This window comes from Macrobrachium nipponense, chromosome 16 (genome assembly GCF_015104395.2).
Source record: "Macrobrachium nipponense isolate FS-2020 chromosome 16, ASM1510439v2, whole genome shotgun sequence".
Classification (NCBI taxonomy): Eukaryota; Metazoa; Arthropoda; class Malacostraca; order Decapoda; family Palaemonidae; genus Macrobrachium; species Macrobrachium nipponense.
Genome location: NC_087209.1, coordinates 4551332 through 4576923, shown reverse-complemented (window position 1 = coordinate 4576923; position 25592 = coordinate 4551332). Strand labels below are relative to the sequence as shown.

Below are 25592 nucleotides of genomic sequence, written 5' to 3'. Positions count from 1 at the left end.
CCACGTGCGTTTAAATCCATACTGACTGTACAGTCTGGAGGCATTTCTCCCTTCTACACATATCTTGATTTCTTAAATATCATAAGGTTATAGAATTTGAGAAGTTGGTGAGCAAGGAAATATGAAACTAAAGCATAACAGTAAGTTTTGACGACGTGAGAAAGAACAAACAATCGTATACAGACAGACTCTCTCTCTCACTCTCTCTCTCTCTCTCTCTCTCTCTCTCTCTCTCTCTCTCTCTCTCTCTCAGAAAAAATAATAGATAGGAAACAATGACTGAATATTGCTTGAATGCGATATGGCAAAAGTTTTGGCCTGACTGAAGAGTGAGTGACTTTGACACCGGACTTACAAGTTATTCCTGTCATCTCACAGCCATAGATAGACATCAACTTCACAGCCGAGAAGGGCAATCGTATACGAAATAATAGGTATGGAAAATGCGAAATGCGGGCCTATGTTGTCCCATATAAAAAGCTCTCCTGCTCGGACAGCTGTAAGATTTAGGAGGAGAGAGAGAGAGAGAGAGAGGAGAGAGATAGGAGGAGAAGAGAGAAGAAGAGAGAGAGACGAAGAGAGAGAGAGAGAGAGAGAGAGAGAGAGGCCAAATAGGAGGAGATTAAAGTACCTGGGAAGGAAAAACCCTTATAATCTTATAATTATAGCCTTGGGGTTTGTCTCAAGGACATTCAAAAGGTCTGTCACACACGGGCAGTTGATGTTTTTGTAAAATTAGAATAAGGGCAGATCTTTAAAAGCCACGCCAGAGAGCTCGCCACGGTGACAAGACTATGCCTTCCATATGAATTGACGATGTCCTATACGAAGATGCAGGAGATGAGGATGAAATGATCAAAGATCTGGAAGATGACGAATATGATGACTGCCTTGATGGCAAAGAATTCAGAGCAGTATTTGATGATACGGACACGAAGAGCGACTTTGGAGGATTTTAGTTTATTAATTTTATGCAATTTTTTTTACTTTAATAAATTTTCACTTACCTGCGTATCCTAAAAGGAAAATAATAGTTCAAGTAACAAATGTTTCTTTTACTGAGTAAAACAAAAAGTAAAAAATCCTTCGGTGTTGTGCCTTAACTGATTTGGAAATTATAGATGGTTAGTCTAGAACAGTTAAACATGTTGTATAAACCAAAATAATGCAAATGGCGCACGATCGCTCTTTTGTATTTTAAAATACAATAGTAATATGAGAATGCATACAATATTATTGGATATAGTGAAGTACAAGTAAAACATAACTTTTTAAAAGATCTACAGTTTTCCTCCGGTAGCAACTATCGCGATCTGCCGATTTGGGAAAGCATAGACGGTACGCTAATTTTATACCGCGTGTATGATGCGACCCCTTTAAAATTAGCTTCAAAATTAGGTTTCAAAAGTCGCATAATATGCGAGTATATACGGTATATGTTTTTGATGGTCTCTTGGCATAACCCTTCAAAGGCGATGGTCACGTGACTTGCTCGGATTCTTGGACAACTTACCTTGTCGATACCGAACGCAGTCACTCAGCAGCTGTCAGAGCGCCTGGGTCAGTTACGAACTACGGTGTAGATTTAGTTCGAGTGTACCAAGAACTTCGCTGCGGACACCTTCCCGTGCCTGAAGGGGTAAAAAGGAGCTGAGTTGGTGGTTTTCCCCACTCAGAATGAACAAGGGCTTGTCTCTTCTAAAAGCCGGAACCGCACCTAGTGGTGTTCTCAGAAGCCTCAGAGTCGGGATGGGGAGCAACACTAGGGGCGAAAGAAGTGTCAGGCACCTGGAAGGGGGACCAGGTGAACTGGCACATCAACAAGAAGGAGTTGAATACAGTCTTCCTGGCCCTGAGGAGTTTCGAACCAGAAGTCAGAGGCTCAGTGGTCCAGGTCAACTCGGACAACACCACGGCTCTGGCATATATAAGGAAACAGGGAGGACTCATTACGTCTCCCTGTATGAAACAGCAAGAGAGCGGTTGCTGTGGGCAGAGGAGAGAGAAATTACACTTCTCACCAGATTTGTTCAGGGAGAGAAGAACGTAAGGGCGGACCTGCTGAGCAGGAGAAATCAAGTCCTCCCCACAGAATGGACTCTCCATCAAGACATTTGCCAGATGTTGTGGAACCTTTGGGGGCAGACCACACATAGACCTTTTTTGCCACGAATTAGAACAAGAGACTGGACAACTTTTGCTCCTCCATTTCGGATCCAAGAGCAATAACGGTAGACGCACTCCTTCTAGACTGGACAGGGATAGACGGCTACGCGTTTCCCCCATTCAAGATTTTGGGGGAAGTATTGTGAAAGTTCGTCCCCTCAACAGGAATGAAACTAACTCTGGTCGCTCCCTTTTGGCCAGCTCAGGAATGGTTCACAGAGGTACTGGAATGGACGGTGGACTTCCCCAGATCTCTTCCACTCAGGAGAGATCTGGTCAGACAACCCCACTTCGACAGGTTTCTCTAAAACCTCCCCGCTCTCTGCCTGACTACCTTCAGACTATCGAGAGATTTGTCAGAGCGGTAGGCTTTTCGCGCAAGGCTGCCAGCTCGATCGCCAGAGCCCGCAGGTCATCAACCTTGCGAGTCTACCAGTCGAAGTGGGAAGTGTTTCGGAGATGGTGCAGGACGAAGAAGTTGTCCTCATCCAGTACCTCTGTGACCATAATTGCTGACTTCCTTCTCTTTTTAAGAGAAATATGCAGCTTAGCTGTATCTACGATTAAAGGTTATTGTAGCATGCTATCCGCGGTGTTCAGGAACAGAGACATGAATATCGCGGAGGATAAGATCTGCATGATCTTATCAGATCTTTTGAGATGACTAAGAATTAGCACTCTAGACCGCCTAGTTGGAACTTAGATGTGGTTCTCAAGTTCCTAGTATCCGACAAGTCCTTCAGGGACCTGACTAGAAAGTCTCTGTTTCTTTTAGCGTTGGCAACTACTAGAAGAGTTAGTGAGCTTCAGGCTCTGGATGCTAGAGTAGGGTTTAAAGGAGAGTTGGCATTCTGCTCTTTTAAACCTTGGTTCTTAGCGAAGAACGAGAATCCCTCCTAACCCTGGCCTTGAAGTTTTGAGGTCAAAAGGCTCTCACCCTTAGTAGGAAGAGAGATAGAGAGATCCCTGTGCCCTGTCAGGACCCTTAAATTCTACCTGGAAAGAGAAAAAAAGAAGATTAAGGGCAACCTAAAGAGTCTCTGGTGTTCTGTCAGAGATCCAAGAAGACCCATTTCTAAGAATGCTCTGGTGTTCTTTATGAGGAGCGTCATAACAGTGGCGCATGCGACGTGCGATGATGATCAGTTTAAACTCCTTAGAGTTAAAGCACATGAAGTAAGGGCCATTGCGACATCTCTGGCATTTCAGAAGAATATGTCGCTGAACAATATTGTAGCCTCTACATACTGGAGATGCAACTCAGTGTTTACTTCTCTCTACTTGATCGACGTGAGAGTGACTTACGATAAGTTCTTCTCGTTGGGGCCCTACGTATCTGCAGTTTCAGTGCTGGGACAGGGAGCTGAGACTAATCCTTGTTAGTTTAGTTTAATTTTATTTTTAGTTTGGTGTTGTGTTTTTATATTTGTTTGAAAGAGGGTTAAGTGGTAACTCCTTTCAATTGTTAGCTCTAACACGGGTTAGAGTTGGTCAGGTGGTCGGGATTGGTTTTGTGCTCCTTGACAGTGCCAGAGGCAAAAGTTTTGTCATGTAAGTGGGTTAGCCCCATGGACAAAGATCCTAACAAGCTTCTGTCATGTAAGTGGGTAAGCCCCCATTGACAAGATCCAGAAGAGCTCTCAGTCATAGGTCACTACCTCGCTGAAGCTCTTGAGGCAAAGCAGACTCATAGACAGTATCCATGAAGTCTTCTGCCCAATCAGGTAGGAACCAAGGTCTTTGACCTACAACATGTGTTGTTTCCTGTTTCTATTTTTATTATTTAGCTGTTTCTTACCTGCCACCAAGGGTGCCAATCAGCTAAGTATATATCTGACAGGGAAGTTGAATGTACAAAAATGATATTGTTATGTTACAATAAAGTTTTGTACATACTTATCTGGCAGATATATACGATTAATGGCCCGCCCAGCCTCCCCTCAGGAGACAGGTGGAAGAGAAAATCTGATTAGAAAACGGGAATGGTTCCTAGTCCTGCCACCCAGCGGCGGGAGGGTAGATCACCTGACCTACCTGTACCGTGTGCCACGAAATTTGAATTTCTGTCGGGGACGACAGAGTCTATAGCTAAGTATATATCTGCCAGGTAAGTATGTACAAAACTTTATTGTAACATAACAATATCATGCTTATGTTATTGCTCTTCAAACATGGAAAAGTTATTGCTGAAAGATGGCATGAATCTAAAAACAGGCAAATTTATGCTTAGCTTTTTTTCCATTGAGTTTGGTGTTGTGGAACAGTATTTGGTTTTTGTATATTGATTTATTATTTTGAAGCCCCACAGTGGATGTCAAAACAAAAGAAAGTAATTTTATATAAATTCATAATTTTCTTGCAGTTTTCCTCAAATGAAGAATGGTATTTGTCTGTGTGTATTTGTCTAACAAAGGCTAGTTCAGAGTTTTGAATAATTATATTGTATTTATTATATTTATTAGTGATAACATTTTATTATAAAAAATATCATGTTTACTTATTTTACTGATGTAAATATGCATTGTTCTAAAGTACATATGTGTAAACAGAATGGATAATCACTAAAATCAATCACTTGAGAAATAACATAGCAAGTATGTATTGATAAAATGACTGCACAATGACAAGTAACACAAATTGTATTTATATGTCTGACTTTGAGTCTGAATTCACTTCTCACTAATAAACTTGGCCAACAGCCTACATGAGAACTGGAATTATTAAAGAATTATAATAAGCCAAATCTGCTTCAGAGAATTTATTGTAGATTAGTATCCTGGTACATCATACATTTAAACTTGACGACATTCATGGGATGCAAACAGGCTTATACATACCAGAATTAATGGTTTGTATGGGAAAAATTTGTTGTAAGCTGTAAAAATATTTGTTCTAGTCATTATGACTAAGCTGTGTTCTTTTTATTTGTGTTTTAGCATAGCAGTTTTAAGTCCTGAGAATTCTCCTCAGTGATTTGGATTTCATCTTTCAGAAACCTCATCTCCAATGAATGTGGATAGCAACGCCAAGCACAAACAGGGTGATTTAAATGTACTGAACAGTAATGTCTCGACATCCTCTTCCCCATCCTGTGCCACTCCCCAGAGCTCTACCTCTACAGAGAAGAGCAGCCCTGGGAATGAACTTTTAGAGGAAGTTAGAAGGCAGTTGAATTGCAAAACAGACGATGGTTTTCTGTCAGACAGATCAGATGTAGCAGATGAGGGAGGTTATGGTACAAAAGCAGAGCATTGTCAGTTTGAAGGTATCAATGACTTTGAAGGGTTTGGTCCACAGAATGTTGACACAAGGACTTATGAAGACTTTAAAAGTGATATAGAGAAAAAGGAAAGTTTACTAGCAGAAATTCTTGATCTCAGTTGTTTGAAAATGGACCATGAGGCCAAGTCTGTGGACGAGAAAAAAAGTGATGAGGGAAGTCATGTCACGTTTGATAGAGAACACAGTTTGGAGAGTACAGGGTGTTCAACACCAAGTACTTTGAAAGAGCAGAGTCCATTACCTGATAGTGCCTCTAATGACTTTTTAGAACAATATTATCGTAACAATGCCACTTTTACTTCATCTGAAAGTGTTGTGGAAGCAACTTCTGAAAAAAAAGAAAGTTCAAATGAGAGTAACTCAGGCAATTGCTCTTTGGCAAGTAATGATGGATGTGAACGTCTGGGAAGCAATTTCAGTGAAGATCGTTTGAGCTGCTTAAGCTATGGCCCTCCCTCAGGCAGCAGTTTGGTTTCCCTGCCAGGCAACAGAATACCGTCCATTGAGGGGCAAGATCCGTATCTGAACGAATCCAGTGCTATGTTTATTGTGACTGACTCTTCGGAGATTGCCGACATTAGTTGGTCATATTCTTTGGCACATGATTCTCATCAGTATGACCAAGAGGAAATGCCTGGTGGCTGGGTCAAACATAAACTTCCAAGTAATGTGATAAGTTTTAGTGTATCTGAAAAAATGGTAGCATTTCTGGACAGTTACGGTTGTCTTTTCTGTAAACAAACCAGCTCCGACAGCAGCTGGAAAAAATATAAATTGGCAGCCAGAGCTACTCACATAGCACAGTCCCCAAGTGGTTCTGTTATGTGGGTTCTATATGGAACGAATGCTTACACAGTTCAGATACCAAGCTTGGATGCCTTACCAACAGCAAAAATGACTCTTGCAGCAAGAAATGTATTGCAGTTAAGTGTAGATGAAGAACTTACATGGTATATCAGAGGAGATTATCAGGTATGATTTGGGTAATTAATAATTTCCTCATACCTTTTCTCAAGTAATCTGCTCTAAATTGAATTTTCCTGAGGATTTCAAAGGAGCCCTTGTTACTATTTTTGCATTTTGGGTGCACTTGCAAAAACACAGTTGGAATGCATCATCAAATGTACAAATTTTACAGTTAACATTAGGAGACATGATATTAAAACTTGCTGTTATTGCTGATTTTTCATCATATGTTCTTCTATAAGTATATTTTGTTTAATTGAATGACAATTCTTATCAGGTATGTGTGTTACCAACTGCAGGAGGTAAAGGACCAAGCATCGTATCTTGTGAGGATTTCCGATTAATCAGAGTTGTCAGTTATGCCAAAGTAGTTTGGGGTCTCACTGACAAAGGGCAGGTTGTATTCAGGTTTGTAGAACATTTATCTTAGTTTTAAATTCTTCAGTGCAGCTATCGTGATGATGCAATAATATTCTCTTGTTTGTATGTGATACAGTATTTTCATACATTCAACTTCCCTGTCAGATATATACTTAGCTATAGACTCCGTCGTCCCCGATAGAAATTCGAATTTCGCGGCACACACTACAGGTAGGTAGGTCAGGTGATCTACTGGCCTGCCGCTGGGTGGCAGGAATAGGAACTATTACCTTCTAAGGACAGATTTTTCTCTATCGTTTGGACTGTAAACATACGTTTACGGTTCCTCCTGATTTGATTTTCGTGTTTCATTGCCATCGATCTTCTGGGCTGTCTTTTGCAGGGAAGTACTGGGTCTTTGGTTCGACTTACGCTTTTATTAACTTTTTAATGAATTTCGCTTCGAAATTTCGAAGAAAATACTAAGTGAAACTACCGAAATCATCGGTAGACACTCACATAGTTTGCCATAAAGAGAATTATTAATATTTATTCATTATTACATGTAATAAAGGTTACAACTTTATTAAGGAAATATTAAACTCTAATTTCCTACTTTAGGAAGTCAGAAAAGCATATAACTAGATACGCTTACTTTATAAGCTTTAATAGCGTTTGTGCTAACGAGCAGTTAGAGTATTAGCAGTACTAGTAGTTGTTGCATCCTCATCACCTTCTTACTCCTCAGAAACTACAAATTTATATATGCAAATTGAATATAAATGGATAGCTCAAATGCAAGCTTTTAAAAGGTAAGAAGTGAATATAGTGTTCCCCCATTGCAATGGAGGGTGCGTCTGATCGGCTCTGTCTCGCTCCCAGGTCTAGACCTCTTCCAAGCTCACAAGCCCAGAGGAGAAGGAATGTCGACAACCGCAGGGGGGTTTCAGAGAATCCCCACCGATCAGGCGTCCCCTCGGCAGGTTCTGTAGAACGTCCCAGACTGCCAAGTTCGCCATTGGAAAGGCGTCCTAATGTAATGTGTTTCCCTTATTATTATCGTGTTGACGGATAAGGAGAAGAAAGTTTCAACGGCGTAGATTCAATGAAGATGCAAGATAATCTCCTCGTAGATATCGGAACCTCAGAGAGATATCTTTCGATAACAGTTGCGGTAGAGGCATTGCCCTATCCTGTTTTCGTCCCCCGTACAAATAGACGGAGGCTCTATCCCATGGGGTTTGAAAGAGTTATTTCAACAAATTCCTCATCGGTACATTTATATGAAAATATATCTATTCTGAGAAGAACGAGTTAGATATTAAAGAATATATGTTGATCGAATGAATTATGGATCTCGGTTAATGATTAAACATACATATATAATTTTTAAGCTTCTAGCTCCTCGGACATGAAACGCCTGAAACAAGGCTCGAGGCGCCTGAAGAGCCATGGTAACGAGGCGCAAAGCGCTGAAGAGGCTGAAATGAGGCGCAAAGCGCCTAAAGAGCCTGAAATGAGGCTCAAAACGCCTAAAGAGCCTGAATCGAGGCGCAAAGCGCCTGAAGAGAGGCGAAAAAGCGTCGGAGGCTCCTCAAAGGAGTCGCAAATCGCCTGAAGCTCCTGAAAACAGGCTCGGAGTGCCTGAAGCACCTGAAACGAGGCGAAAAGCGCCTGGAGCGGTTGAAGCGCCTGAAACAAGGCTAAAAGCGCCTGAGGCGCCTGAAATGAGGTGCAAAGCGCCTGGAGCGCCTGAAACGAGGCGCAAGGCTTCTGAAGCGCCTCAGATGAGGCGCAAAGCGCCTGAAACGAGGAGCAAAGCGCCTCAGATGAGACGCTAAGCGCCTGAAGCTATAAACCAGGATCTTCATCGGATATGGAGTTAGATCCTGATTCTGTGTAAGGTGAAAGACATTTAGAGGATTTCTCCTGATAAGGACGGGAGGTTGTTGCACAGGCGGCCGTCGCCCTTCTCAGGATAGTCTTAATGCAAGTAATGGCAAGAGCAAGATCGGTTTTTTTTTCCTGGCGGGGACTCAAGATGTCGCACAGGCGGCCGTAGCCCTTGTCAGGTTAGAATCAGGTACTGCTAAAAGCCCTTCACCTTACGGAAGGAGGCACTCTCCTCCGGTTGCTCATCTTCTCCCAAACTTGATGGACAGGAAATGGAAGATAGATCGGAATTGGAAGCCAATAAGGGAGCAGGTCTCTCAGTTTATAAGACCTTAGCGACCTTTTTTATTGAAAAAAAATTAGTTCATTACTAATAAGACGATATTAAAATCTTCCTCCTTCTAAAATAATGCAACCAACCATTTACAGAAAGAGTGGCAATCGTTTGCAAATTGAACAAGGTTCGTACGAGCTCTCATTCATTGATTAGAGGCTCTTCCAGATAATAGAGGCGTAGAATACGGCCTTATCTCCAAGAGAATAAAAATTTGAGGGATTCTCTTCGATCCGAGAGTTTTCATTGCGATCTCTTTCGACTAATGCTAATTCGTGTTTATTGACGAAAAGAACGGAGAGGGCAAAATTTCCATTCTCTCTCCGCATCGGAGAGAAAGAATGTAGTAGGAAGACTTGCTGCATACGACTGCTGAATGACAAGTCATATACGCATACCATAGTTGCCTTTGTGGTTCGCTACGAAATTATCTATATCCTTACAGGATTTTCCTGGTAAGGACTTCGCTTAAAAAGTTTGTTACGACAATACCGACTCAGCTTCGGTATTTAACAAAGGTTGTTGAAAGCTTCCTTAGGCTCGGGAATAATTTTATTATATTCCTTCATTAAATGAAGTAACTGGCAACTCACGATGAATGCAGCCAGGCAGCGAGCGAGACGGCCGGCTGTCATTGTAAGCGTAAGGCAAATACAGTACCATCCAGGGTCTCGGTCATTAGCAGTCGGTTGCATCTCTCTCTCCAACGGGATCGAATGGTTAACCATATATTCCCCCTACAATCATGGACTTAGTCTCGAATGGAGGGGATAGTTAAGCTAACATAAATAAAATATTGTCTGCCTTTTGCTAAGAAGCTTTCAATAAGAAAGATATTATAACCTTTCAATGCTGTTTACCGTAGGGAACATTATTAAAGGATTCTAACACAGCAGAACATTATATTATATAATGCTCTCATGCTTACGAAAGCATGGCTTATTAGAATACATGCTTAGTGAGAAGATGGATGTAGTAGAGAATTCACTTTAAGACTACGGTATGGTCAAGTCTTTCGAGAAACGCACACAACCTTTTTAGAATCAGATATTGCTCAAGAGAAGATGGATGAGTGGAATGGGAAACATTCTCTTCGTGGCAGAAATGGTTTCCCTGAATAGAATATACTACGTATATAAGAGTTTTTTCCTACTAAGAACGGAATTAACATGTGTAAGGATGTCGGGTACCATAAAGGCACAGATGTTCTGGCACATAACATAAAGAGTATTAGAAGAAAGCGCCGGTCTGAAGCGCCAACCTGGCGCAATGCGCCAGAAGCGCCAGCCTGGCGCAATGAGCCAAGAGCACCATCCAAAATATTTTCTCGTTTTAGCGAGTTATTAACATAAGAGTCCAGTAGCCTCTCAGACAGCACGCTCGGTAACGGCAAGATTCGTTCCTGATTTCGTTACCCATTTAATCACTTAGGCCAATTCCACGACTCTCTCATATCGCAAAGAGCATTGAGAACTCTTCGTTTTTTGCTCCTGTTCGCGTTAACAAAGAGAACCTATTTGGAAAAAGAGGTTCGATGCAAGATTTTGCATGTCCGTGAGAACCTTCTCGATCAACGATAATAACTGTTAACGTATGTCTAACATTTATTGCAAAGAGTTGTGAGAACCTACGGAAAGTCTTCTTCATAGATCTCTTAGCAAGGTAGAAGACGAACAGGCTTCCTGTAGACTGCTTCCTTTTCCTTGAACCAAGAGAAGTAGCAATATACACCATCTTTATTTTATAGAAAGGGGAATAAACTTTAGTTGTTTTTTTTCCCTAAATATAAATGCTTTACAGAATTTAAGATAAAGGGCGTCAAAGAAAGATTGGATAATACTTTATGCCTCATTTTGGCCTTAGAGAGGTTGGATTCACAGAGGTCACGTTCTTCTCACAGCATGTTTTGGAAGTCTTTTCCAAGACAGTCTGAATATTCTATAAGCATCTATTACAAATGGACCTTAACAACCTCTCCACTCTGAGTCAGTCTTCGTGCAGACTGACCAGAAGTGGACATGAATGAGAGGATTTTTAAAGGTGAATGACAATAGTCATAGCCAGGACATAGAATTGCTGCAGATCGTGTTTGATGGAAGAGGAAACTGTCCTCTTCCGATACCTCTGTGAACCACATATAGGTTTTTTCTTCCTTTTCAGAGGGAAGAATCAACTTTATATGTATCTGCTATCAAAGAGCACAGTAAAAGGCTATACTCTGTCTATACAAGGAGAATTAGAGATAGCAGAGGATTAAGATCTTCGGGATCTGATACGATACCTCAATACGACAAGAGTAGGATATCATGTACTTCTAATGGGATCTTTTTTGTGGCCACAGATTCTATGTTCCGACAATATGGAACTGCTCCTCAACAAACTTCTTTGAGAAATTTTATGAGGGAATTCTTTGTTTTCTCTTGGCCCTTAACTACCAAGAAGACAGGTGAATTTTTTGTGCATTGGAATCTCGCATCAGATTTAATGGAGACTCGGCAATGGGTTCTTGCCAGCATAGTATGTCTGGCAACAGAACTAAAACCCTCTATTCCTGACTCAACGATTTCAGATAGAAGTTTCGTTGCCCAGGCAGGGTACTTACGTTTTCACCTACATAAGAAGAGATGGTTTAAACGTTTTTGCCTACAAAGTCTTTGGGATGCGATGAGGGTTCGAAATGCTTCCCAGAAGGTATTCAGAGAGATACAGTAAAGAGCTAGAAATCAGGAATCCTCCCAATTTCAGCTCGGAGTCTCCTTCGACTTCCAAGCCCCTTCCCTTCCTTCGGACAAGGATAGGGAAGATTCTGCAATGAGGAACTTCATCAGCAAGTAAGAAGAGATCTCGTTAGCAACGGAAGGATTCAAGAAGGATCCTCCTCGGAGGAAGACTCTTATCTCTCGTACTGTTAGATGTCCTATCGTCTAATGGATGTAGTTTACTACAATCACCTTCCCTTGCCGGAGAGGCCAGAAGCTCAAAGTGGAAGAATTTCTTCCACCCTTCTCCAATCTCCTGATAAACCATTGTGGAGTTTCAGGACTTTCGGACAATGTAGCGCCAACCAGGCGCCAAATGCCAAAACAGGCGTAAAAACGCCAGAGGCAGACAGTTTCAAGGAACACTGTCATTGTCTGATGAAGAGAAAGAGGGGGCCTCCAACCTAGCGCAGATGCGCTGGAGGCGAACAAGTCAGACAGATAAGAGTGTCTGATGTGGGCATCGCCAGACATCCTCGGGACTCTACCAAGCTCGAAGCTCCAGCAAGTGGAGAGGAGTCAGCCAGGGGCCAGACGCCAAATAGTGCCAGTCTGGAGCCAGGCGCGAAGCTACTTCCAGGCGCGAGGTGCCAGCCATGAGTCAGGCAAAAAGCGCCTTCCAGGAGCTAGGCGGCCAACCAAGTGTCAGGCAGGCGCGAGGCGCCAGCCAGGCTCGAGGCTCCAGGCTCCAACCAGACTCGAGGCGCCACCCAGGCGCAAGCCAGGCTCTAGGCTTCATCCAGAAAAGATCCATTTCAAAGGAAGCCCTGGTCTTCTTTGAAATAAGTGTGATCGCTAAAAGCACTTCATGAATGACTTGATGATTCCTTCAAACAGCTGAGAATTAAAAGCGCTTGAAGTGTGAGCTTTTGTGAATTCTTGTTCGTTACATAACAATATGTCGTGAAGGACTTATTAGCTGTAACTTAAGGGAGATGCAACTCTGTGTTGACTTCCCTTTGCACGAAGGAGGTCAAGTTGACCTACGAGAGATCCTTCTCTCTTGGTTTTACGTGTCTACGGATACGTTGCTGGGATAGGGAGCCGACACTGATCCTTAACTAAGTGAGTTAATTTTTATGTTAACATAGTGTTTTTTTTTTTTGGTTTGTTTGAAAGGAGTTTGGGGATAGCTCTTTTCAAACTACGCACAAACCCTTGTGTTAGGATCAGGTGATCGGGATCGGTGTTGTGCTCCTTAATTATGCCCCTAGGCATAGGTGTATTGTCATGTAAGTGGATAAGACCCCATTGACAAATGACCATTAGATTCTGTCGAGTAAGTGGATAAGACCCCATTGACAGATCTACAAGAACTCTTAGCCATAGGTCACATCCTCGCTGAGGCTCTTGAGATGAAGCAGACATCTAGCAATAGCTAGGAAGTCAACCCTTCGTCTAAACACATAGGAACCAAGGTTTTATTTATCTATTACCTACAACGTATGTTGTTTACCTGTCTAATCAGTAATTAGCTGTCTCTTACCCACCGCCAAAGGTGCCAATCAGCTAAGTATATATCTGACAGGGAAGTTGAATGTATGAAAATGATATTGTTATTGTACAATAAAGTTTCATACATACTTACCTGGCAGATATATACGATTGAATGGCCCACCCAGCCTCCCCTCAGGAGACAGGTGGAAGAGAAAAATCTGTCCTTAGAAGGTAATAGTTCCTATTCCTGCCACCCAGCGGCAGGCCGGTAGATCACCTGACCTACCTACCTGTAGCGTGTGCCGCGAAATTCGAATTTCTATCGGGGACGACAGAGTCTATAGCTAAGTATATATCTGCCAGGTAAGTATGTATGAAACTTTATTGTACAATAACAATATCATTTTTATTTCCTAGTACAGTACTTTAATACTTTACCATGGTAAAAAAACAAACATCAGGTATGAAACATTATGGTAGGAAAACTATTAATTTATAGTATATATGTGAAAATGGAATTGAAATAATGACATACAATTTTTAAGGCATAAATAATTGGCAAAGTATAGAAGTAGCAAACGCAACAGATTTATTTTCGAAAGATAAGTAATTGACACAAAAATAACTCTAGAAGATGAAGTACCACAGTACTGTACTGTATTTTATTTCACATTATTACAGTAGAAAAGTATATGCATAGTGTGTGGTGATGTTGGCCATAAGTAAAAAGTTTTATTAATAAAGGCTGGTGTCCTTGGACTCAAAATTCGAGTCACACCAAAAACATCCTCCAGAATTAAAACACCACTGAATACACTGAGCCCTCAGAGATATATGTAGTATCTCTTGTGTAATGAGTAGTACAAGCATGGTTTTGCTGTCACTCATCCCAGAATACCATTTTTTGTGTGTGTTTTGGAAATGCCAATTTTTTTTTTTGGAAGTGCCAATTTTCATTACATTTTCTTCAGTTTAACAGTTTTTGCATTGATTTACAACATCTAGAGTAATTTGTTTGTACACTAATTTTGATATGAAGTTCTTATCTTGTGCAGCTGAAAAAGGATCTGAATTGAGGGTGTTCTCTTGCCCACAGAATTGGTATGAGTTTGATCTCCCAGATTGGTCATGCTTGGGGTATGATGAAGACATCTTGTGCCTCCTTGAAAGATGTGGCATTGGGACCAGGACACTGGGGGTGGATTGTTGATGCTGATGGAAACATCTTTTTCCGTCTGGGAGTTTGTGCAGAATATCCTCAAGGGCGGGATTTAAAATGGTGGCAGGTAATTAAAGTTTATTTTGTTGAGGAGCTTATTACGTATTATGAAAAGCTGTTGTTGATCATTGTTTCTTATATATTTGTAGATTATAAGCATGCCTGAAGGATTTGTTCTCAAATTAGAGGCTGAGATTGGAGCAGGTTAAGTTGAGGAAGATGGATAGCTGGGTAGAAAGAGACTTGATGGAATGGCTGAAAAATAAAAGGCATTAAACTTTGTAGCCTGTGTCAGAGAGAGAGTGCAAAGAACCTATAAGAAGTACCAACCCTGAGGTTTAGGAGGTTATAAAATATCAGCATGTTTAGATAGGGCGTAGCTTAACCCTTAAACGCCGAAGCGGTAAAAAAAAATTGTCTCCCGTGTGCCGGAGGTGTTTCGGAGTGAGTGCGGAAGCGGAAAAAATATTTATTTCAAAAAATCACAGCGCACTTAGTTTTCAAGATTAAGAGTTCATTTTTGGCTCCTTTTTTTGTCATTGGCTGAAGTTTAGTATGCAACCATCAGAAATGAAAAAAATTATCATTATCATATATAAATAATGCGATATATGATAGCGCAAAAACAAAATTTCATATATACAGGCGGTCCCCGGGTTACGATGGTTCCGGCTTACGACGTTCCGAGGTTACGACGCTTTTTCTTAAATATTCAATGGAAAAATCCGTCCTGGGTTACGACGCTTGTTCCGAGGTTACGACGCTGACGCTTCCAACGCTCCGAGTTAACGACGCTTTTAAAAAACGCATACTATGATAAAAATCCTTTATAGTTTAGCACAGTATATTAATAAAAATAAGTTTCTGGTTAGATTACAACAAAAATTTTGAGATTATGATGATTTTCGACACTTTTTATGTTGTATTTTTCTATGTTTTTTAGTGACGCCTCATATGCGGAACTAGTTTCCGAGCGAATGAATACATACTAGTTTACATATAACAGTCCAAAAGCGCAAATAATGAAAAAATCATTGCTTGTTTCCAGTAATAATAACAAAATGAAGTTTCTGGTTAGATTACAACGCAAATTCCAAGTATCCAAGAGAGACATTATCCAGTAATTTGATCAGAGAGAGAGAGAGAGAGAGAGACGAGAGAGAGAGAGATGAGGAGAGAGGAGAAGAGAGAGAGAGAGAGAGAGGCGTCTTCCGACGCTCCGAGTTAAGGACAGAGAAGTGTTCGTTTCGTTAAACGGCCTCTGACTCATGCCAGTAAATGTTTTGTTGATACTAATAATATAAGCCTATTTAAAGATACGTTTACTTTAATTAGTCTATATGATACGTAAATAGTAATCAAACTGTTCTTGTAGCCCTCAATATTTGGCAAAATCGAAGTATCCAAAGAGAGACATTATCCAGTACGTAATTTGATCAGAGAGACAGAGAGAGAGAGAGAGGGGATGAGAGGAGAGAGAGAGAGAGAGAGATTCGAGAGAGAGAAGGAGATAGTAGAGAGAGACGCTTTGGCAACAATGGTCTCGGGGGTTTTTATAGCTTCCTTCTGCTTGATGATCGTGGATATTGTAGAAGGATTTCGACCATACTCGTTTGCCAAATCGACGATACGAACGCCACGTTCATGCTTTGCTATAATTTCATGTTTTGCTTCCATCGAAATCATTTTCTTGGGTTTTTTCTTATCACCTGCTTTGTCTTTAGCTTTGAGACCCATGGTTAATAATAAAATAGACAAAATAACACGAAAAATAGGCGCAAATACAACGAACTAAACAACGACGTGTTAACATGCAGCACCAACAAACAAACAGACTGAACGCCATTTATCGGTCGCCTATACAACTAACACTCATCGTAAAATCGTATCTCAAATATTTCGTTGTATATCAAAGCTTGTATTTTCGCAAATTTTCTGTTATATCTCAAAACATTCGTATATTAGGGCAATCGTATGTCAAGTTTCCAATGTAATTTGATCAGAGAGAGAGAGAGAGAGAGAGAGAGAGAGAGAGAGAGAGAGAGAGAGAGAGAGAGAGAGAGAGAGAGAGACGCTTTGGCAACAATGGTCTCGGGGATTGACGTAACGTTTATTTTCTGAACAGATAGGACAGAGAAGTGTTCGTTTCATTAAACGGCCTCTGACTCATGGCAGGAAATGTTTTGTTGATACTAATATATAAGCCTATTTAAAGATACATTTACTTTAATTAGTCTATATGATACGTAAATAGTAATCAGCTGTTCTTGTAGCCCTCAAGATTTTGCAAAATCACTCCAGGTTGTACATAAAACTTCAAGAATGTAGTGTCACCAGAGGATTACAATAGTTTTTACCTTCAAGAACCAGCATTCTTTTATGAAAATAACTCCAGGTTGTACATAAAACTACAGGAAACGACATGTAGTGTAACCAAAGGATTACAAGTAAGGTTTTTATAACTTTTTATTAGTTTAAGACATATTTCCAAGCGTCGTTCCGGCTTACGACGATTTTCGGCTTACGACGCGTCTCAAGAACGGAACCCCCGTCGTAACCCGGGGACTGCCTGTAATTGTATTCAAATCGCGCTGTGTGCAAAACGGTAAAAGGTAACAAGTTACTTTCATTTTCGTTGTAATGTAAACTAAATTGCGATCATTTTGGTATATAACACATTGTAAAACAATAAAAGCAACACAGAGAAAATATTATCACAAAATAATGCATGAATTCGTAACGCGCGGACATAAACAAATATTTTTTTCAAAAATTCACCATAAATCTAAATATTGTCCTAGAGACTTCCAATTTCTTTCAAAATGAAGACAAATGATTGAATATTACTATACTGTAAGAGTATTAGCTTACAATTGCAGTCTTTGACCATATCTTATGAGTTAAAGTTGACCGAATGTCAAATTTTTATATATATATGTTTTTATATGCAATTACAGTTGGGCCTCGCTTAGTCACGGATCAGCAATCACGGATTCAGTTAATCACGGGTTTTTCCTTGGACCACTTCTCAGTCTATATATCGCTGGTATGAATCACAGCATCCGGGCTTGTCGGTGGTAGGCATAAGCCTCGTCCGGTTTTTCCGATAACAACAAATGCATGAACAGATTCACATTATGATATTAACTGACAATAAAGGTAATAAAACCATTCTCACCTTATATATTATTGGCATATCTTCATAATATATAGCCTATTCATGGAATAATTCCACGTCATTGACATCAACTTGTAGTTGAGCGGCCAGCAGAAATGTAAACATTGAATTACACTTCACAGCACCTTTGTCATTCTTAACCTTTTAGAAATGTTAATAGTAGTAGTGTAATTACAGTAGTAATGACATTTAGGAAAACATAAATTTTCAATTCGAACTTCATTACTGTTTTGGTATAACGTAATCAACTTCTCTGAACACCGCAGTCATACAAACGATAATTGTCATAGATTATCGTATGTTGTTTGCAATCGGCGACGAAGCGTAAACGTAATAAAACCATTTTTACCTTATATATTATTGTCATATATTCATAATAAAATGCAAATCTTATATATTATTGGCATATCTTCATAATAAAAAGCCTCTTCAAGGAATAATTCCTTGGGGAATCCATTTTTCAAAAGACAAAAATACACTTTACATGTTTACAGTATACAATGAACAATGATTACTTTATTTTTGATGTGATTACATTAATATTACAGTATGGTACTCTAAGCAGTACAGTAACTATTTTTTATCATAAATGTATATTCATTCACGAAAAAAATACATATGACCACCGTGACGTCACCGTTCTAACAAAGTACCGAATGTATTTTTTACGTAAGTATCCTCTAAACTCTGTCATAAATCACTTTACTTACTTTTTTTGTGAAGCCCAAATGCTACGTATATTCCAGAAAATTAACGAAATCACGAATTTTATCATAGAGCAAGATTCACTAATTACTGTTTTCTTCTTCTTTTCATGACTAAATGCATTTTTAGGATAAACTCATTTACAAATTTTCAAGTACTATGATGTAAATAGCAAAATCTCTCTCTCTCTCTCTCTCTCTCTCTCTCTCTCTCTTCTCTCTCTCTCTCTCTCTCGTCACTTACAGAAAAAAACTATAATACTGATCTATTATTATCGTAATAAAAGAACAAGATGGTCCCCGAAAGAATAAAAATATGTGTTGCCATATTTTTATTCTTTCTGTGATTTACGAAACTGTGCTTCAATACAACTTTTATAGTTGACTCAATGATTATCACATATTATAGCAGTATACAAGAGAATATCTTATCACTATCCATGTTTTATTTCTTATCATAAAATATTTAAAATACAAAATTTCATTGTTATTCTCGAGCTAAGATAGTCAACAGTACTCTCGTCCCAAGCAGTTCTCTCAAGCTATTCAAGTTACTATAGTCCTAAGCTGCTCTCTCAAGCTATTCAAGTTACTCTCGTCACAAGCTGCTCTCTCTCTCTCTCTCAATGAAATATGAATTACTGTATCATAATAATATCATAAACTATTTTGTACAAAGTTAATAATAATAATAATTCCATTAATAAATTAGTTTCTTTTAGGAACTAAATTGTTTTCCAAAATGATTCTTTCGGTAATAAACATCCATCAGCTGATTCTAAATGTAAACAAAAGACAAAACTAGATTTTTATTGCTGTATTTTGCTGTTTACACATTAATATTATAGTTGGGTGCTGTAATCATTACAGTAAATCATGTTTTTTTTCATCATAAATATGTTCATTCACGAAATAGATATACTATGTACTTTTAGTTTGGTGCAGCAGCCAAATCATGAAAATAACAAGGAATTGTTAGGTAATTATACTTTTGTTTGCTGATCTGATGAAGGGGAAATTGAAGATAGGAAAGAATAACTTTGAAAATGTCTTTAATTTAGTTTAAGGTGATAGTTGAAGAAATATTTGGTGCTTGAACTAAAGTAGGCAGTTATAAACACTGAAATAGTGGTCTTGGGTGGGTCAATTATTAAAGTAGGCGGTTTAAAGCAATTTTCAGGGGGGGTACCAGGATAACACGGGTATTTACTTATCACGGGGGGTTCTGGGCCCTATCCCCCGTGATTAACGAGGCCCTACTGTATTTCCAAAATAAGAAAAGCTACAACCTTCAAATATTTTTCGTTTTATTCTACATGAAATTGCGCACATTTTCATATATAAAACTCTATGAAATGCCTAATATGAAACGGAGCGAATATTCCGAGAATGGGACGTACGCATTTCGGAGATTTGTGGCGGAGAGTCCACGCGCAGAGGGAAGGAAAGTTTTTTTTTCATAAATTCACCATAAATCTAAATATTGTGCTAGAGACTTCGAATTTGTTTCAACATGAAGATAAATGACTGAATATTACTAGACTGTAAGAGTTTTAGCTTACAATTGCGTTTTTCGACCATTTCGTTAGAGTCAAAGTTGACCGAACGTGGTTTTTTTTCTAATTATCTTGATTTATATGCAAATATTTAAAAAATGAGAAAAGCTACAACCTTCAATTATTTTTTGTTGTATTCTACATGAAATTGCGCACATTTTAATATATATAAAACTTTATGTAACGGCTAATTTAAAATGGTGCAAACATTACCACAATCGCACGTATGATTTTTTCGGAAGAGTTATATACCGCGCGGACGTAAAAAAAATGTTATTTTTTTCATAAATTCACTATAAATCGAAATATTGTGCTAGAGACTTCCAATTTGTTGCAAAATTAAGGTAAATGATTGAATATTACTAGAATATAAGCGTTTTAGCTTACAATTGGGTTTTTTGACCATTTCGGTAGAGTCAAAGTTGACCGAAGGTTGAAAATTTGTCACTTATCATTTTTTATATGAAAATATTTCAAAATTGATAAAAGCTACAACCATGGGTTGTTTTTACTTGTATTGGGCATGAAATTGCGCACATTTCCATATATAAAACTTTATGTAACGGCTAATTTTAAAATGGTGCAAACATTACCACAATCGCATGTATGATTTTTTTCGGAAGAGTAACCGCGCGGACGTAAGGAAAAAGTTTTTTCATAAATTCACCATAAATCAAAATATTGTGGTAGAGACTTCCAATTAGTTGCAAAATTAAGGTAAATGATTGAATATTACTAAAATATAAGAGTTTTAGCTTACAATTGCGTTTTTCGACCATTTCGGTAGAGTCAAAGTTGACCGAAGGTTGAAATTTTGGCACTTATCGTTATTTATATGAAAATATCTCAAAACTGATAAAAGCTACAATCATGAGTATTTTATTGTTGTATTCTACATAAAAATGCGCACATTTTCATATATAATACTCCATGTAACAGCTAATTTAAAATGGTACAAAACTTATGTCAAAGTGACAAAATAATTTCCGAGATGTGTCACAGATACTTTTTAGTGCGGCAACAAAGAAATTTGCGCTTGCGCGCCTGCGTAACGATTGTAAACAAAACAACACCTTGATCCGTGAACTCCCAGCATCCCCCAAGGCGTGTGATTCAAGAGTTTTTGGCTGGTAGGCCTAAAAGTATTTTTCCGCGAATTTTTAAAAAAACTTTTGTATGTTGACGTAAAATACGTCCAGTCGGCACCCGAGAGACAAAAAATGTCGACGTAAAATACATCCAGTCGGCGTTTAAGGGTTAAATTACTATGCAGTGGATGTACATATTGCATAAAATTTGCTTTTCAATTACGTATATAGATTTATGTTGTTTTTTTGTAGGTAACTACAAGTGATTACATGGTGGAACAGGGTTCAGAAGATCCAAGTAATGTAATGCTTAGAGTTTCTCATGAAGGACTTTGGTTGACAGAAACTGGTTCAAACTGTGTGTTCTTCCACGAAAATGAGTGGCAAGGTTTGTTAATTTATACCTGTTTATTTTTAATATTTTTTACCCTAGTTTTTAATAGCTAGATTAGTAAGGCTTCATGTATTGACAAGATTTTGACATATATAAAATTTATATCACACATTTATGATGCTTGCCATCTTAAAAGTGAACACCTTACTACTGACCTTACAAAAACCATATTTTATCGCAGAGAAGTATCTGACTTCATTCACATGTGTCTCAGGTGTACTGAAGAAGAGCACAGTACCAGATGACACAAGTGTATCACTGTATATATCTTGAATCTCACTTCCCCCCTTTCCAACCCACAGCTTTCAGTTCCTGTGACTCCAGCCCAAGAAGAGTCTACTTGAGACTCAGAGGTCTGGAAAAACTAACCCCTATTAATAATAATAATAGTTCCTGTGACTTTGACCAAAGCAGGATGATAACTTCCTTATCATCTTCATGATAATAGACTGCTAAGTTGGAGCATTATCCTCGATATACGTAGTAATAATAATACTGTAATAATACTCATAATGATGGCTAAGCTCTGGCTGCAGTGGCAACCTTAATAAACATTCATTTTAGTGATAATAACTATTGCTGTTGAAACAACTTTAATGAACTGTCTGATTAATTTTTGATGCAAATACCATCTGTGATCAATCTTGAATTCTGACATGTAATCTTTGGTTTTATGTATGCAACTTACCAAGTAGTTACAGAGCTATAGTTTCTAAAACCATCGGCAGCTAGAATTTTTGAAATTCGCGGAAGCGCTAGTTTGTTTTGGTCAGGTTATACCCCTGCCCACTATCGGGGGAGTGAGGAACCAACACTGTCTGAAAATCAGTTGTTTCTGCCGGCTGGTACTGTCAACACTGTTTCAGTAGCAGCGGAAATGTTTGGGAATTCTTTGCCGTCGCTCTTTGTCGGAGTTATTTGGTGAAGTACTCTGAATATTGGAAGTTTTGTTTTCGGTGATAGCTATTTAGGAATTGATAATAGTTTTAAATAGTTTTGCACCGAAATTCACTAGTTTTTAATTGGTCTACATAATGTCAGACACTAGTTCATCTGGGATTAGGTATTGTAGTGAAGGCTGCAATACTAGGATTGCTAAAGTGGGTAATGATCCACATTCAATTTGCACAGGTTGTAGGGGACAGACTTGTACACCTGATCAAACTTGTGGGGAGTGTATTAATTGAGATCAAAGAAATTGGAAGATCTTGACTAGTTACACGAACAAGTTAGAGAGATAAAAAGAGAAAAGCGGCTTCTAGAGCTAAAGCAAAAAACTTAATTAGTCAGGAATTGTCTAATGATAATTTGTCTCTTTCTGAACCTTCCCCTCCACCTGTCATTCCCAGTCCTAATCTTGGCTCTCTCACACCCGTACCCAATGCTGTGACCAATTTAAAGGCAAGAGTCGATCAGAAATTTTCGATCATGCTCCAAGCAATGGAGAAATTAGGAGTGTCCGTTAAAACTCTAATGGACAAGGTAAGTGGTGAAGTGAGTGCAAGTGTAAGTGTTGTGGAGGAGGTGGCTGTTCGTCCCACTGATTCTCCTAGGCAAAGGTCCCTGTCAAACTCCCCATAACCTGGGAGGAGGCATACTGGTAGCCCAAGGGAGGTTAGTGGGGCCTGCCCACGAGCAGTTGCCCCCTCAGGCGATTCTGTTGACAAATCCCAGATCGCAACAGAGCGCCATTGGAAAGGCATCTCTAAAGGAGTACTTCTGTCGTCTAGTGCTTCCAGCTCTGGTGAGTCCTCTCCCGGGCGTTCCATGACGAGTCCCGTCCATTGAAAAGAAGGGCTTGTAAGTTGTCTCCCTCTCCAGTCCCTTGTAAAAAGGCTAGCCCTTTATGAAAGGAACAGCCTTCGTTTAGTTTTTGGGACTCTCCAGAGAGATTCTCTCAGGATACGGCAGGAGAGGATTACATCCTCCAAGTAGAAGTCGTCGTGAGAAAGTCTTCCTCTAGCAGACGTTCAGAGGTGAAAACTACAGGGAAGAGTAGACTCTCGGAGATTTCTTCAGCACCGGTCCGCACATGTAATACTGAAGGACAGGTAAGACTGCCACCAGCCCCTCCTGTAATCCCCGAGACTCCTGGGAGACATCTTCAGCGTTCGGAGCATGAGAACACGCAGACTCCCGAGCCCCCATCGGCGCCACAGTTTGCCCGCTCGCCAGAGCAGCCTTTGGCGCCCGGAACTTCCGCAGCGAAGCTAGAACAACCTTTGGCTCCCGAGCGTCCATTGGCGCCCAGGAATACAGTTGCAACCGAGCGGCCACTAGCGCCCGGGAATCCATGAGCACCTGAGCGTCCAAGAATGCCCGAGCGCCCACTAGCGCTGGAGCGCACGCTAGCGCCCGAGCATCCACAGGTATATATGCAACCAAGGTCACAGAGGGACCAGTCTGAAGCGCTCGGACAGCCTATGTCATCAATTTCAGCTTCGGGCCTACCGACAGGACTTCAGGTAATGGCTGCCCCCGATCATTCTCTATCAGCCATCCAGAATAAGTTAGACAGCATTTTGGGCTTTATTCAATCTGCGGCGCCCCCTATCCAACCTGTAGAGACTTTTTCACCTATTTCTTCAGCCGAAGAAGAAGAGAAAGGAGAAGAGGAGGATAAAGAGTCTTCTCTCACTGCCTACAAAGCATTGCTTTTTTACTTTGTAGACAATTTTTCCGATTCATTCTCGCCAGTAACCCCCATGTCTCCAGTGTCTTCTTACATGAGGGACAACCAGGAAGACTCCAGGAAATTACCGAAACTAGTACTGTCTTTTTCGACTCGAAAAGCGTTAAAGGAAATTAACCTTTGGGTTGAGGATAAGAGGGATCAAGGCAAGGTCAACTTCTACTTCCCTCCTTCTCGTCTTTCAACTAGGAGACACTTGTGTTACTAAGCCGGAGAAGCTCTCTCTTTGGGTGTGTCTGCCTCTGCCCAGGGAGACTTCTCCGCGCTTATTGACTCGGCGAGAAGATCGGCTTTCAACTCGGCCAAGATAATGTTTACGGCATCAGAATTAGACCACCTCATTAAGAATATCTTTAAGGTATTCAAAGTTTTTAGCATCCTGGACTGGACAGTAGGAACATAAACTGAAGAGCTATTCAATGTTGAGTGAGGAAGCTTTTACAGACATTTTGGGAGTGATCTCCTGTTTAGATAAGGGGATTAGAGACGGTTCCGCGGAACTAGCCTCTCTCTTCCTATTAGGTATTCTAAAGAAGAGAGAGCTATGGTGTTCTTTTACATCCAAGGGAGTTTCTTGTACCCAAAAGTCTGCCTTGTTATATTCGCCCTTGGATAAGAAGCACCTGTTTCCAGAAGAGACAGTAGTGCTAGTTGCCTCCGAATTGCAGAAGAAAGCAACACAGGATCTTCTCTCACATTCCACTAAACGGACTAGAGAAAATATCCCTAGTGTACGCTCCTCGCCAGCCAGCTGAGGACAACCCTTTCGGGCCAGGGGATTCGGTAGATATTTCCCAAGAGCAAGGGGCAGAGCATGTTTCACCCTTAAATCTATTACAAAATTCTCAACCAACCCCTCGACCAAGAAGTAGTGTATCAGTCCTTCATGCGCCTTGTTCATTCAGTATCAAAAACCTCACGGACTTGGTAGGACCGGAAGAAGAGGAGAGGTTGCTCTGCCCTGTCAGAGTTCTGAAATGTTATTTACAAAGGACAGAGAAGGTTTGGGGTCCGTCCAACTATTTATGGTGTTCAGTAAGGAATCCGGCGCACCCGATGTCTAAAAACGCCCTGGCATTCTTCTTACATAGCATGATTGTAGATGCTCATTCACAAGTGAAAGAAACAGACCTTAATAAACTCAAAGTGAAAGCTCACGAGGTAAGAGCAGTGGCAACCTCTCTCTCGTTTAAACACAATCTCTCTTTGGACTCGATTATTCAAGCAACGTATTGGAAATGTAAATCAGTGTTCGCCTCGCATTACTTGCGTGATATTGAAACAGTATATGAAAATTGCAGTACCCTAGGTCCGTATTTAGCGGCGGGCACAGCATTGGGTAAGGGTGTGTAGGAAGTCATACCTTCCTAGCCTATCTCTTCGCCTTGAACGAGGTTGTTAAGTTTTTTTACGGGAGCCTGGAGGCACTATGGATGTACTAGGAGTACCCTTCAGTCAAGCGTAGAGTTGGGTATGAATTTTATGGTTATGGTTGAGGTGATATGTTTTTTACTCTGGTAACATTTGATTATTTGGTACTGTGCCCTGGGCAGGGGCATGATTT

The 25592-nt window shown here is 40.0% G+C and overlaps 1 protein-coding gene across 1 annotated transcript in view; it reads left to right on the top strand.

The window, feature by feature from the left end:
• LOC135195537 (tectonin beta-propeller repeat-containing protein 2-like) overlaps positions 1 to 25592 on the top strand; it is a gene marked incomplete in the record, with an annotated part of 77636 nt that overhangs the window by 37441 nt on the left and 14603 nt on the right. The window contains 4 exon segments of the mRNA XM_064221788.1: positions 5159 to 6420; positions 6692 to 6822; positions 14294 to 14483; positions 21195 to 21330. Of these exon segments, the coding sequence (XP_064077858.1) occupies positions 5159 to 6420; positions 6692 to 6822; positions 14294 to 14483; positions 21195 to 21330 (1719 nt within the window).